This window comes from Phocoena phocoena, chromosome 12 (assembly GCF_963924675.1).
Source record: "Phocoena phocoena chromosome 12, mPhoPho1.1, whole genome shotgun sequence".
NCBI lineage: Eukaryota > Metazoa > Chordata > Mammalia > Artiodactyla > Phocoenidae > Phocoena > Phocoena phocoena.
Genome location: NC_089230.1, coordinates 29,381,245 through 29,397,119, shown reverse-complemented (window position 1 = coordinate 29,397,119; position 15,875 = coordinate 29,381,245). Strand labels below are relative to the sequence as shown.

Here is a 15,875-nt window from a genome sequence, read left to right as displayed (position 1 = left end):
ATCTGTGGGACATGCAGAACCCAATTAAACATAAAGTCTGAAACTTATGATTTGACTTGGTATGATGTATGGGTCATCACGTAGAAAGTGACTGACCTATGAGAGGGTTAGATTGCCCACATGGTGTGGAGTGGGGAAAATGATCAAAGGAGACAAATGTGCCGTCCAGTACTGTAGCTGCTGACTTCAGTCTGTACTAGCCCCATTACAAGGGCTTAATAGGCACGTGTGGCTAGTACAGATTGAAGTCAGCTCTAAGTGTCATATACACACAGGATTTTGAAGACTTAGCATGAAAACGAGATTATGTAAAACATGTCATTTTTATATTTATTATATGCTGAAATGATAATGTTTTGGATATATTAGAGCAATTAGCATATAGGAATGAAATTAATTTTACATGTTTCTTTTTACCTTTTTTAATGCAGCTTCTAGAACATTTAAAATTATATGTATGCGTGGTTACATTCGTGGCTCACTTCGTATTTCTGTTGGACAGCACTGGTACACGCTGTTCTTTTAAGATGGGTCCTTTAAAAAGAAAACGTAGCAAACAGATAGCTTCTAGATAGAAATGCAAGGTCAAAGGGAAGGACTTCTCAACTTGTCTGTGTGCCCCCCGCCCCCAGAAATGGGAGAGGTTGAAGGGAAGGTAAGAGAGAGTTTGAGAAGTGGAGCGTGATTATTCTCTAATAGGTGAGGCACGGAAGTCATATTTGCAGGGGGAGGGATGGGATCTCATCCTCAGACATAAGGAGGTGACAACAGATCTAAATTTAGATAAATACATAGGTGGGGATAGAGATGGGAAGTTGAGGGCATCTGGAGTACAAAACGTCTTCAGGTTTAATAGATCACATAGATCGAAACTAGGAGAAAGCTGTGTGACCTGCAAAATTTTGACTGAATTCGAATTTTGTATATTTGTGATTATAAATCTTTCTTGTCATAAGGAATTTTCTGTTGTAGGATTTGTTAAAATCATTAATCATGAAGACTCATACCTGATCTAAAAATGAAGTGCTGTCCTTGACAGTATTCATGTTATTTACAGGAGAGTTTGATACTGTGCAGAGCCCCTCCACACCCATCAAAGATCTTGATGAGAGAACGTGCAGGAGTTCTGGGTCAAAGTCCCGAGGAAGAGGCCGGAAAAGTAATCCTTCCCCGCCTCCGGACAGTGACCTGGAGGTATGCTGACTTCTCCTTAAAAGGTGTAATGTGATGTTTCATTTATTGAATGATATATTCTATACCGTACAGTTCTGTAAAGTTTCAGACTTAAAAGAAAAAGATATATCATGAAATGAGTGGACCTACTATGAAGTAGGCATTTCACAGCTCTGAAATTGGAGATTTCGTCCATTATAATGGCAAAACTAAAAACAATAACAACTTAAAAATCATAATGCTCTATAAATTCTAGGCCTGAGATGGTTGCATCTTTTGATCCAAAAGACACAAACAGAAGGCACAAGCAGAAATTTGAAAAATAAAGCCATTGTTTGTGGAGTATTTATCTGAGAAGCACTCTTTCTGGGAGTACTAGGGTCATGAAAGATGTTTACATGAGTCAATAAATATTAAAAGGTAAAATTAATCTGTATGGAGAAAAAAAGGTGTCATCAGAAAATAAGAAAACTTCCAATCATTTGATACATATGTTAAAATTTGTATACCTGTAAATATTTCCGTGTGTCATTGTTTCCAGTTGGGACAGATCTTTTGAGATATCTCCATACTAAGCAGGTTGTTTTTATTATGAAACATCAGAAGAAACTATTCTTAACCGTAATGTGTTACTTCTTACACAGCTGCATATTTTAACTGTGAAAAAAAGCTAAATCTCCAGATTTAGTAAAGTCAAGTAATAGCCCTTGTTATCTCTTCATAAGAGATCATTTCCTTGATGCGAACAACAGTAGTAGATTCAAATGCCTTCAAGAACCCAGCAGGTGATATGAATGAGTGAACTGGGCTAGGAGGCCAACAGACTGGGAAGAGTGGGGAGCACTGGCCCAGTCTAAAGGGACCCCTGCGTCATTGCCAGCCACATGGACTGTCAGCCACCATTGCCACAAACTGGAAGTTTGTCTACTGCAGTCAAAACCCTGAACTTTGTGTGAAATCTTCTAATTTCAGTAATTTGAAACCGTTCAAAACACTGTGCAGGCCAAACAACCCATCTTATGACTTAATCTGACCCAAGGGTCCACACGTCACAATTTCTATTTAGGGATTGTTCATTGATTCTTTAAAATATTTTTTAAAATATAATTCTTTGCATGGATTACAAAACTTCATGAATTCATGAGACATAAAATTTTATAAGAGCACACTTCTATGATAAAGTCCAAACGTGTCTTTTGGGTATTAACTGCAAGTACATATTTGAATGAATGCATTCAGATTAGGACATCACATTTTTAAGCATTATTTTTGTCACTCTTGTTCCTCAGGTTTTACAGGGGTTAGATTTGACAGATTTGGAGGAAAAATTAATGGAGTAGCATAGATTTCCATATAATAGTATCAAGATTATATCCAAAAATAAAGTGAGAGGTCTTCTACTTGTAAAGAGATTTCTGTTTCCTTAGAACTTGATGATTCTTCGATATTTATCTTTTTTCTCCAGCGTGTGTTTGTGTGGGACTTGGATGAAACCATCATTGTTTTCCACTCACTGCTCACGGGATCTTATGCCCAGAAGTATGGCAAGGTAAGAAATCAAGAAATTTTACCCCAAGACACCTTGTTAGAATTTTATTTTAAATAAAATCAAAAGCCATTTAAAAATACCTTGTAGTGTTTTTATTGCAGTCTGTCAAGTCTGCTCTTAATTATTTATTTCCAGTGGCTCATTGTTCTTTAATGTGAACTGGCAAATTTTACAGAACTTAATTAGAAATCATATTCTTTTTCCTTTCTTCATAATAACTTTGAATTTTCTACATGAAAAACCAAGCTTATTACCCTCACATAATTATTTTAGAAAATGTTTTTGTAAATTGAAATGGACTTTAAACATTATAATACATATATTATTGTCTAATAGGGGAACCTTAAGAAATTGTTTGGATTAATTTGTTGCACCAAATGTTGCTATAGAATGCCATTTGAAATAAGGAAGTAATCTTTTGTCTGACAGATCCTTTGCATTTATAAATATAAGTATTTTTGGGTAACTTTGAGGAAGCATATTATAGAGACTGGGACTAATACCCCGTCACACGTACAAATCCAGAGGCAGATGTTCTCATTACTTTCCTTTGTCTCTTGCCATTATTTTCATAGTCAGTTTGCTTCTTGTAACAGTGTTGTTATACACGTGTGTGAGTCTGTTTCAAAGAGTGATGCACCTGCAACAGGTTTTTCAGCTAGAAACACAGTTGTAGAGGCCATTTGAGTCTTTGATTCTGTAGGACTCACAGTCTAACCAGAGTCAATTCACAACATGTTGGCCTGCCTTCAATTACTGTATTCAAAGTTGTATCTGACTTTGGTTCCTTTTCATGTGACACTTACAGAAGTGTCTCCCTTCATCTTTATAGTGTCACATTATTTCATAGGGCCTCATGTTAGCTCAACATGCAGTTTTTAACATCTTCTAGACTAGTTGTGATGAGCTAATTGCACTCAAGCATTTCCTCCTAAGTTGCGCTCTTGGTGAATTTGCATTGCATGTGATTCTTAGTATAAGTAATGAAAGTTGCTAAACATATGAAAGGTAACAATTTTATTTAGTGACCATTCAGAAAAAGGAGTCTTAGCTCCTTTATCACAATCATCATCATCTAAAACAGTGATCTCCAAAGCAGGATGTATGCGTATGTGCCAGATATACACAAGGTGCTTCACTGAGATAAGGAGAGAAAATAACACGTTTATACCCTGCAATTTCTATCCTTATCTGTTTCAGTACATGTAAATGATTATAACTTAAAGAATATGTATGTAATTTATAAATAAATTAACTGTACATAAATTGGTGGCACACACTCAAAATTCTATTACTGATAGAGCATACAGTCTAAAAAGTTTCCAGATAATAATCTAAAGCATTTTCTTCTGAAATAATTTTGGCTTATGTGGAATACACAGTAATCCTATTGAACTGATTACAGTATTTTTGTGCAAATTTTCATATTAGATAAATGTTTAAAATAAACAGCCTAACTTGAACACACAAATCCAAATAAAAGTTCCCTTCAAAATAGTCACCATTGGAGGCTATACCTAAGTATCCATGTTGCTTCCATGATGCCAGATCAGTGGTGGGACTCATCTTTCGGAATTACCTTTAGATTTTTAAAATATTTCCTGACTTCAAATCTTCATCCTTTTGTGGTAATTGGGATATTTAGAAGTAAAAGGATGATTTGAACCCGAGACGATAAATAAAGAGCATGGTCAAAATGTCACTATATATATATATATATATATATATATATATATATATATATATATACACACATTTTTTTTTCCCTTTTCGTCAAAAATATCTTAAAGTTTCTACCATCCCAGAACTGAGCGCGGCCTTCTATTTGGGATATGAAGGGGTACCAGTAAAGAAGCAGAGGGGTGGTAAACCATCGAAAAACAACATCAAATAATGAAGCTGCTTTTCTTGAGTGACTGATAAACTGGCTCTAAGAGCAATTCCAAAAGCAAAGGTCTCCTACTTCCCTCAGCAGTGGTGCATCACTGAAATAACCCATCACCTCCCAGGATGGCCACCTGGTCATGCAGCATTCATCTCACAAACAAGTTCCGTTATTTTCAAGTACTGTCAAAAAGCTTTGTTCGCATAGAAAAGAGAGACATTCTCTATGCCTACAGAGGCTTAACACAGCTGAGCTTGCAGAAACGGTGGGAAAAGTGAGGGGAAGAAGGAAACTAATGTTTATTTAATGCCCACGATGTGCCAGCATTAGGCATCACAACAATTTTAAGGGGTGGGTTCTTCTCCCCAATCTGTACGTGAGGAAACGTGCTCAGAGAGGGAATAAGATGTGTGCAGTCACACAGCTAGTCAGTGGTAGTGATGACTCTTGGGGCCCTGGACTCTTTGACCTCAAAGCCCATGTCGTTTCTGCTTATAGAACATCACATGGCGTAGACGATTAAGCTAACATGAACACAATATACAAGTGACATTTCCTGAAAGGAATAAGGACAATTACTGAGGTACTGTGAAGGCAGTTGTGTGAGTTCTCCTTTAAGTTGGAATGATTCTAAGTATCTTCTTGTAGACAAGTGGGATAGTTTTCCATCAAAAGGGAAAACTTAAGAAATGTTCAGTGAAATAGAGTGTGGTAGACAGATACCAGTACCTCATGGTGGTGCAGAATCGGAATAGGATCAGAGGCACTGTTGGCAGGGTGTGGGGAAGATAAGCCTACATTTCTAGAACACCTACCATGTGGTAGCACCCGTGTTTGGCATTTCACAAGCAGTAGGGATGGGGGAGAAGGACAAGAGCCTTTGAGTCAGAGAAACCTAACTTTGAAAACCCAGTGCGGATGCTTACAGTCTTCTGACCTTGGGCAAATTACTTAATTCTTCCGTCTCCATTTCTGTAACATGGGAATAATACTATCTATAGTGAAGGAGAAGTAAAGAGACTACCATGTTTAATAGCTTAGCAGAACACTTGGTGTGAACTAACGCTCACAAAAATTGTAACTGTGATTAGTCACTTTCACAAATGTTATCCAACTTAACTCTTATAATTACTCTACTGTAACGTATTGTGATCCACGTTCTGTGGATGAGGAAACCTGGGTTATTGGAGTTTAAGAAACTTGACCAAGGTTGAAAAGTGATAAATGCTGGTACGAGTATTGGAAACCAGGTCATTCTCATAACAAAGCTTTGTCCTTAATACTATTCTCTGCTACCGGAAGGGGGCCTGCTGGAGTTGACCATGTTGAATAATGGTTTCCTCCAGGAAATTAAAAGAAATTAAAGGGAAAATGTTTTTAAGCTCTATTTTTTTCTAATCAAAATGAAAATTCCTTTATTGAGTTGCATGAAAAACAATTTAGATGACCATGTTTATTGAATTATTATTTATTTTTTAAAGTAATTTGATCATTGACTTTTTTCTTAATGTCAATAAGGAAATTGGTGTTGCCTTTTAGCTAGTAAGACATTAATATTTTGGCATGTTAAGAAGTGACTAAATAAAGGATGTTGTTATATGAGGCCCATCTTGCGAAGCTGGGGACCACATGTAGCTCAGGGGTCATTTGAAGGGGACAGAGAGGGTATTGGGTAGTTGCAGCTTCACCACACACCATAAATAAACTAGAGCTCCAAGGACAACTGTGTTCATCCAACAGATATTTACTTAGCACAGGTACACATGCTTCCTGCTCTCATGGAGCTTACAGGCAAACAAGGTAACTTCAGATTATGGTAACTGCTCTGAAGACAATAAAACTAGGTCAGACGCAGAGTGACTGGGTGGGTGACTGGGGAGAGATGACATTGATGCTGACACCTGAATTACAAGAAGGAGCTAGCTGTGCAGATTAGGGGGGAGAGGAGTGTGGAGGGGACCGTTCCAGGCAGAGGACATAGAAGGGCTCTGGGCAGGAGCAATCGTCCAGTGTTCCGGGAATATAAAGGAGCAGTGTGGCTGGAAGGTTGTAAACAAAGGAGAGTAACGCAAGGTAACACAAGGTAAAAACAGAGAGACAGGCAGGGGGCCGCATCAGGTCCAGTGTCTGCCGTAAGGCATTTGGAATTTATTCTAGGTGCAGTGGAAGTTGTTGTAGGGTTTAGGTTGAATTGGGACCTGGTGGTTTAAGATCGGCTGCTGCGTGGAGAAAGGAGTTTAGAGGAAGAAGACCGTTTAGGAGACTGCTGCCTGGAGAAAGGCTTCTTGAGCTTGAATGTGAGTCCCTGACCCTCAGGGATTGTAAAACCCAGAGTTTCTGATTCTGTAGGTCTGAGGCAGGGCCTGAGATTTCACCTTTGGAATAAATTTTCAATAAAGCTGATGGACCATGCTTTGGGAACCGCTAGAAAAGAGCATTTCCCCAACATTTTTCTTGGGAAAGCGAGTTCCAAAGTATGTTAATTGATAGTCTTTGTGGAAAAAAAAAAAGAACCGTGGCCAAATAAATTTGAGGAATACTTGAATTTTATGGCCATTCAGTATATGTTATCATCTTAAAGGTCCTGAGATGTTTTACAGTTAAGAATCCTTTGCAACCATGTTTAATTCCTCCATTCCCAAGTGTCTAAGTAATGACCTTGAGGACCGACTGAAATGAGGTCTTTCTGGTGATCAGTTGACAATTCAGAAGGACTTTGCCAATAGCGAAAGTGACCAGGGCCATTATTTCTGCTGAGGAAAAAAAAGACCCCTGTACTACGTAAAATTTATCTAATCTTGAAATTCTTAATGTCTTCAGTCCTTTTAATTTCTCGGATCAGTCTTGTTTCCACCATGTGCACTTTCAGAGTGTAAAAGTTTTGTATAACATAGTGATTTTTCTGTTCTTTTAACCAGAGGATCTTTTGTGTTCGTAGTATATCACGCTGAGTATCTTTATATAAAACATATAAGGGCAGATCTGCTCTAGGTGAAATGTAGAAGTTGGGGGACTGGAGACATCCCATTTCCCTCACGTAGACAATCCCTTCCCCCATGGTTCTCAGTCACCCCAGAAAGGTTTCCTGAGTCCTGAGGGTTGCTCAGAACACGTTCTGTAGGGCAGTAATCCAGCTGAAGGAGCACCAAACTAGAGGTTAGGAGGAAGTCCTGTGCCTAGATGTACCTTAAGCTACTCATTTAACCTCTGAGCCTCTTTTCACATCTAAACATGGTTATAATCCATTTCCTTCCTGGAGTTACCGGATGGATTAAATGATATAATGTAAAAAAATATATATAAAAGTAGCACTTAGCTCTGAAAACTATCATCCATGTCCTGTAGCGGAGAAATTTAATGCACTATTTCCCCCAAAAGGGGAAATGACAAAGGCAGAAATTTCCAGACATGCAGAAGGTCAGTGTTTGCACAAAGTGGTACTGCAGTGGCCTGAAACATAGTGAGCTGAGAACTGGAAATATAAGCGCCAGTGGTGTAAAATCATGACCTGCCATGACCACACCTACCTACCTATCTACCTATTTTTCTCTCTCTTCCCCACCTCCAACCCTGGTAAAAACAAACAAACAAACAAATAAGTAAGTAAGTACCATTTTTGAGCTCTTGCTATGTGCCTGGCACTTTTCTGAGTGGCCTGTTAAATGCATTACTATCTCCTTTGCTTTCACCACCACCCTATGTGATTGGTACCACGTCACACAGCTCGCAAGTGGTTTGGCCAGCCGGAACCCACGTCTCTTCCACCTGCTCAGGATCTCTGCACTCTTTTGGCCTCATGTCTTTCCCCACCACCTACCAAAATAAAATTCATGGAACATAATAATTTAGGAATGCCATTTTTACTCATAAATTGCTCTGCGTAACTAACTTTTGTGTTTTAATTAAAAGAAACCTTTAGAAAAATCCTGCTTCAGTTTATAAATAAATAATATTATGAATTTTCCAAGGATCTTCCTAATATGTGATCACTTTGGACCCTGTTCAGTTGTCAACACAACATGTTCTTTTCCCAAGCAGAACTATTCCTGGATATTTACCGTGATGGCAAATGAGGGATGTCAGTATTTGAGTTCTGCTGCCTGTGGAGCTGGTGACGGGCTTTGCAGCTGAGCACCAGCTGGCATGTACACCTTTCAGCACTGCACAGCTCTAAAGCAGGAGTTTATAAATTTGGCAGGACGCAGACCAGGAATCATCCATCATCTGTTAGAGTTTATGAAGATTATCTCTATTCCCTGATTAATTGTATATAGTATTTTACCTGATAAGTTGCAGTAATTCCTCTTTGTTAGAAGGAGGAGTGAAAGAAGCTAAATAAATTGTGCTTTAGGGATCTGGTTTATTTTGAAGCATTAATGTGTCATGTGCTATGAGGCCATGATTCTCTAAAAGTCATTCCACAGGAAGGATGCAAAGGAAATAGCCCAAGTCAGGTAAAAGACTGAAGGAAAAGTGAACAGTTATATTGCGAAACTGAAATCCAAGCTCCCAAAACTACTTGCTCATTTTAGACAACATCTTATATAAAAGGAGCACTGGAGAAATGATATGTTCATCAGGATAAATCCACTGGTTACTTTTATATTAAACAATCTATACACAGGCTTCTGAAACAGCACAAGCTATATTTTAAATGATGAGATTGTCATGAAGATAAGTACTGACTTATGTGTATGTCACCTAAGGAGAAGCAACATGATTTGCTAGAATGTGGTTAGAATGAATCAAGTGTTGGAACCATGGATTGGAGGCCACTCTGATGGCAGCATGCAGGTGACCACCCCTCTGGGCATAATGGCTAGAGCATTCTGAATTTGGAGGGAGAAGGGACCTGAGCTTAAGTTCTATCTCCACTTCCTACTATGCATGTGACCTGGGGTAGTTTATTTAGTCTTTGTGAGCCTCAGTTACCTTTTATATAAAATGGGGAGAATAATAACTTCATAATTTGATTAGAAGGGTTAAATGAGTCAGTGCATTAAAACTCGGCACATTACCTACCACAGAGCAAACATTCAATGAGTGTAACCCGTTTTATTTGGTTCCAAGGAAATCTGAATGTTGAGAAACTGAATTGGGGGGAAACTGGGTGTTTTATCCAAAAATGTATGTGTTGTTTCATCTCATAATGTGAGATACTCAGCTCAATGTTGTAGAGAAGAGCGTGACTAGAGAGGGATCATGGCACATATAAATTGAATGAATGAGGAATTTACAAGTCTCAAAAACTTTAGTGATAGAGAACAGACTTGTGGTTGCCAAGGGGGAGAGGGGGCGGGGAGGGATGGATTTCGAGTTTGGGACTAGCAGATGCAAACTATTATATATAGTATGGTTAAACAACAAGATCCTACTGTATAGCACAGGGATCTATATTCAATATCCTGTAATAAACCATAATGGAAAAGAAAAATAAAGTGAAAAAAATGTTAGTGTTTTTCATGGTTGCTCATAGTATATGTGTTTAAGGGCACACATGCGTGTGCATGTAAACATAGTATAGTTGACCCTTGAACAGTGCGGGGGGTCAGGGGTGCCGACCCCCCATGAAGTCAAAAATCTGAGTAACTTTTGACACCTTAAAAACTTAACTGCCAATAGGCTGCTGTTGACTGGGAGCCTTACTGATAACGTAAATGGTTACCACGAATTTTGCATGTTGATGTATTATATACCGTATTCTTACAGTAAAGTAAGCTAGAGAAAAGAAAATGTTATTATGAAAGTCATAAGTAAGAGGAAGTACATTTACAGTACGGTACTGTATTTATCAATACCATAAGTTTGTCATCTGTTTATAAGGTGAATTGTCTGTCAGTACCTATGTCAGTATTGTCGTACATGGTATAAAACACTGTAGATGTGATACACGTTACTAACACTAGACATCAAAAATGAAAAGATAATGTGAAAAATAAATTCATATTTATTTACAGACATAACGATTCATGCACTGATAACAAAGCAGCGATGTGATTGCTTTATGGTAGCCTAAGTGTCATCGATATGGTTGCTTCACAGTAGCCTAACCTATACACTGATGAATGAGTCATTGTAAAATTTTTATGACACACAGTACTACAGTCATATTCTTAATACAGTATTGGAGACACAGTCACATTAAAACAAACAAACAAACAAACACTTACCTGTGATGATAGGCTGATATGCAGTTTCTCCAGTTAATAGAGAGGGGCGTGCTGTACAGTAATGTAATTCTTTGAAAGCAAAGTTATAAAACAGTAAGAAAACTAACACATTGTTAATTTTATATGATATATCGCTCACCTTATGCACACGTAAGGATAAGCTGTTCACTTCAATACAAGTCTTTGCACACGATGTTCTACAAGACAAAAACGTAGGCGATGGTGATTATGGGACAGAAATGTGTCATACAGTTCTTGCCGTACAGTTATTAGATTTTCACACGAAGACATTCAACACACAGACACAACAGCTAAGGTTATTAACTGTCTGTCATGATGATTACTCTTCATTTAGTGGAAGTGGATCGTCATAAAATTCTTCATCCTCGGCCTCTTTACAATGAGTAGGCTGAGGACGAGGGAGAAGAGGAGGGGTTGGTCTTGCTGTCTCACCAGGCGGCAGAGGTGGAAGCGATGGTGGAGGTGGAAGGGGAAGCAGGAGAGGCAGGCACACTCAGTGTAACGTTACGGAAAGACAGCACAATTTCTGTCTGACTTTTTTTGCTTTTTTGTTTTTCTAAAAATGTTTCTATATGGTACCAATCTTTCCATCGTTTGCTTTAGTTTCAGCGCCTATATCATAGAAGGGTCCATGTCTTAAAAGAGATCAAAAGCAGTTTTGAATAATCAGAACCTTCTGCCAGACTGCCTAATGTCATTTTGTTTCCTGGCGCTGCTTCTTCTATGTCTTCTTCCTCGTTGTCTGGCACTGGTTCAGATGCACTCATCTCCATCAGTTTGTCCCCTGTTAATCTTTCTGATGTGGTGTCCGTTAGCTCTTGAATTTCTCCAAGATCTCTATCTTGAAACCCTTCGCCCTCACCTCTCTTTGCCATATCCACCATCTCTTTCATGATTTTCTTGATTGGCTCTGTCGTAAATCCTGTGACGTCATGCACAACATCTGGACACAAGTTTCCCCAGCAGGCATTTATTGTTTCTGGCTTGATGGCTTTCAGGGTTTTTTCTATACCAGTGATGGCATTTTCAATGGCATAATCCTTTCAGACATTCATGATGTTCTCTATTGAGGTTCTCTTCCATAGCATTGACAATCCTTTCCATAGAGTACCATATATTATGAGCCTTAAAGGGCCGTATGACCCCCCCGCTCCCCGTTCTGGAGACTGAATTAGAGATGTTGTGTTTGGGGGCAAGTAGACCACTTTACAGTGCCTTCAGTGTTGAACTCATGGGGTTCTGGGTAGCCAGGGTCGTAGTCCAATATCAGAAGGACTTTAAAAGGCATTCCCTTACTAACAAGGTACTTCCTGACTTCAGGGACAAAGCCTCAGTAGAACCAATCCAGAAAAAGTGTTCTCATTGTCAGGCCTTCTTTTTGTACAATCAGAAGACTGGCAGCTGGTGTTTATCCTTTCCCTTCAAGGCTTGGGGTTAGCAGCTTTATATATAAGGGCGATCCGGATCATAAACCTGACTGCATTTGCACAAAACGGTAGTATTAGACTGTCCCTTCCTGCCTTAAATCCTGCTGCTAGCTTCTCTTCCTTGGTGACATTTGTTTTTCCAGAATAGGGCAGTTTCGTCTGCAGTAAAAACCTGTTCAGCAGATATTCTTTCTCCCCAATGATTTTCTTAATGGTGTCTGGGAACACATCTGCTGCCTCTTGGTGTGTGAAGCTGCTTCTCCTGTTATCATGACATTTTTTAAGCCAGACCTCTTTCTTAAATTATCAGACCATCTTTGCTGACGTTAATTTCTCCAGCTTTAGCTCCTTCACCTTCCTTTTGCTTTAAGTTGTCATTTAATGACTTCACTTTTTCTCAAATCATATTAGAATCTACACGTATGCCTTTCTTGTAGTAATCCTGAACCCACATCAAAGCTGGATTTTCCACGTGAGATAAAAAGGTATTTCTGAAAAAGAGCAAGGTTTCGAGGCTGCTGGTGTAACTGCAGCGATGGCTTCATGAATCTCCTTTTCTTCTTTACAATGGTCTTTACGCTGGATTTACTTATCTTGAGATGGAGGGCAACCACAGCTGAAGAACTTAAGCTATGGTACATATCAAGTACTTAAACTTTTTTTTTTTTTGTCATGTCAGGATTTTCTCTGCTTCTTGGGAGCACTTCTAGCATCACTAGGGGCACTCGTATGGGTCCCCTGGTGTTATTTCAGGTTTATGGTATTGCAGTAAACAACGCAAAATGCGCGAGAGCTGCAAGAGATCACTTTTTACTGCAAAGTGCAGTAATGAACTGGAGAAATGAACTGCAAAGTGCAGTAATGAACTGGAGAAATGAACTGCTCACGAGGAGTTGATTAGCCTCACTTGGCATTTAAGCGGATACTTGTAACACTTGAGCTCACTGAAATAGTAACAGGAGGTGGCTATGAAATTACTACAGTAGTACAATATGGACTACAGTTAATTTTTTCAGTTATGATTTAATCCTGCATTTAATCCTGTTTGTATACATTTCTCTTGACTGTGAACAGTGCCGTGAACAGTCTGTGTGTGCATAGGTTTTGATCAGTTTTAACTTTTTAATAGATTTGTGTGTATCTTATGGTATTAAATGATAAAATAGACTAGTATCTCTATATATTTTATGCATTCATGATATACCTAATTTAATTTTTTTTTCAATATTTCTAGGCTATGTGGTTGGTCTGGGAGTTTTTTTCAAATTATCGCAAATCTCCAAAAAATGTTCCAGCATATTTATTGAAAAAAAATTCCGCATATAAATGGACCAACAAGGTTCAAACCTATGTTGTTCAAGGGTCACTTGTACATATGTATGTAAAAGTAAAGCTAAATCAAAGACAGTGACACTTCTCAAACTCTCATAGGGAGTTTGAGAGACAGTGAAACTTGAAATTAATGTACAAGAAAGATAAGTGGTTATTCATTTCTTAAAAGCACAAACTTCTGGAGGCACCTTTTATAACCTCCCTGAAGTTTCAATCTCCATTTATGATCTTCACTTATGAACGTTCAATCTCACTCTGTATGACAGTCTCTAGTAAGTCAGAAAGAGAAAAATAAATATCGTATATTACCACATACATGTGGAATCTAGAAAAATGGTACAGATTAACCAGTTTGCAAGGCAGAAATAGAGACACAGATTTAGAGAACAAACGTATGGACACCAAGGGGTGGTAGGGGGTGGTGGTGGTGGTGGGATGAATTGGGCGATTGGGATTGACATGTATACACTGATGTGCATAAAATAGATAACTAATAAGAACCTGCTGTATAGCACAGGGAACTCTACTTCACTTTGCTGTACAGTAGAAACTAACACAACATTGTAAAACACCTATACCTCAACAACAACAAAAAAATAAATAAATTTTAAAAAAGCATTCCATCTCACATCTTGGGTGTTGGAGGGAGGCAGATTACATTATTACCTTGCCTTAAATTTCCATAACTCATCATTAACTTGTCTTTTTCGAAATTCATGTCTCACTTATCTTTTCTACAGTCTTCCTCTAATATACCACCCACCTTTCTCCAAGTCCTGAGGCCTCAATTGGGTGGGTTCATTTGCCATCTCTGTCACTTTTCTTTCAGTCCTATGCTTTCTAGCTCATCCTTCCATGGTCATTCTCACCATTCTCTTTTCTTCTCCCTTTCCATCCGCTTGCTATGCTATACTATTATATATTGTATAATATAAATATGATACTTTACTAGTTTTTATTTTTAAAAGTATTTATGATATATTATGGGCTGGAAGCAAGTTCCATCAATCCATAATCTCTACGATAGCAGTAGTATAGCATAGCAACTACAGTTGTAGCATATTACTATTGCTGTAATTCCCCTTGAAGTATATTTAATCTGTTATTAGTTTAATAAATGTGGGTGAGCATTATTTCATTGGATTCTATACTGATCGAAACAGTAGAAGCTGGCAGTGGTAGGTAAGCTGTGTGATGTCCCCTTCATGACTTCTGATTACTTAATTTGACTACTGTTCAGTTGCAAATACATCAAATACTTGCATTTTGAACAAATCCTTTTAATCCAGAGGAAAAATTAGCTAGTTTTACACCTTTACCTGCTCCCTAGAAGGTCGTTGGCTACATGACTAAGAAAAGAGGCACCATGGGTCCTCTGGTCCTTGAAGTTAAGTCCACAGATGATCTTTATGGAGGTGAAGGTGGGGCAATTCACTCTTACTCATAACTGTGAGCTATTTCCAGGGAAGCCTAATTCCCAAGAAATTATACTGAGTTACCATGCTCCTCAGTAATCAGACTGATTCAGGTCATAAGAGTCTTTTGGAAGCGTCTCAGAGGCTTAACTCCTGGGAAACCAGAAGGCCATGCCCGCTCTGGTGTTCCCTAACCGTCCCAGACCTTCAGGAGAGCTCTTAGACCAGTGCTTTATAAATATTAACATGCATACGAGTCACCAGGCAATCTGGTTAAACTGTATCTTCTGCTTCAGTAGATCTCCGGGGTAGGGTCTGTGATCTGCCTTTCTAACAAGCTCCTAACTCAGTGCTGCTGGTCTGTGAGCCACACTTTGAGTAGAAAGATCTTAATCACTGATTCTCGGTCTTGTGTACATTAGAATCACTGGAGAGCTTTGAAATTACTGATGCATGAGTCCCACCTCAGAGAATACCTGATTTAATTGGTACAGGGTGTGGCCTGGGCAGCAGGATTTTTCAAAGCTCCCCAGGTGCTTCTCATATGTGGTCAAGTTCAGGAGCCTCTGCCTCAGACGTCATCATCCCAACCCTGGATGACGCTGTCACCCCGCTTTTGCATAAAGTCTCATCATCTTTATGCCTCTTTTTCTCCATCAGGCTCACCTTGAAAAAAACAAGACAAATCAAAAAAACCCTGTCCAACACTCTACCTGTACCTCAACGGCTGAACGTGGCCACAAATCTCAAGTGGGTCCCAGCACACCTGGGCTAACTCTTCCAGCTGATTATTTCAAACCTTCTCTCCCCTCAGCCCTTCAAAGCCCCCTCTCAATTCTGCACAAAACTCTTCCTCCATCACTTAAAGAAGAAAAAAAAAAGCAAACTGGAAGAATCACTTTA

The 15,875-nt window shown here is 38.8% G+C and overlaps 1 protein-coding gene across 2 annotated transcripts in view; it reads left to right on the top strand.

Annotated features, from left to right (window-relative positions):
- The window catches only part of EYA4 (EYA transcriptional coactivator and phosphatase 4), a 59,366-nt gene that overhangs the window by 18,905 nt on the left and 24,586 nt on the right, over nucleotides 1–15,875 (top strand). For both annotated transcript variants that reach the window (XM_065888851.1, XM_065888850.1), the window contains exons 7-8: nucleotides 1,061–1,194; nucleotides 2,639–2,722. In XM_065888851.1, the coding sequence (XP_065744923.1) occupies nucleotides 1,061–1,194; nucleotides 2,639–2,722 (218 nt within the window). The remainder of the gene's footprint in view (nucleotides 1–1,060; nucleotides 1,195–2,638; nucleotides 2,723–15,875) is intronic.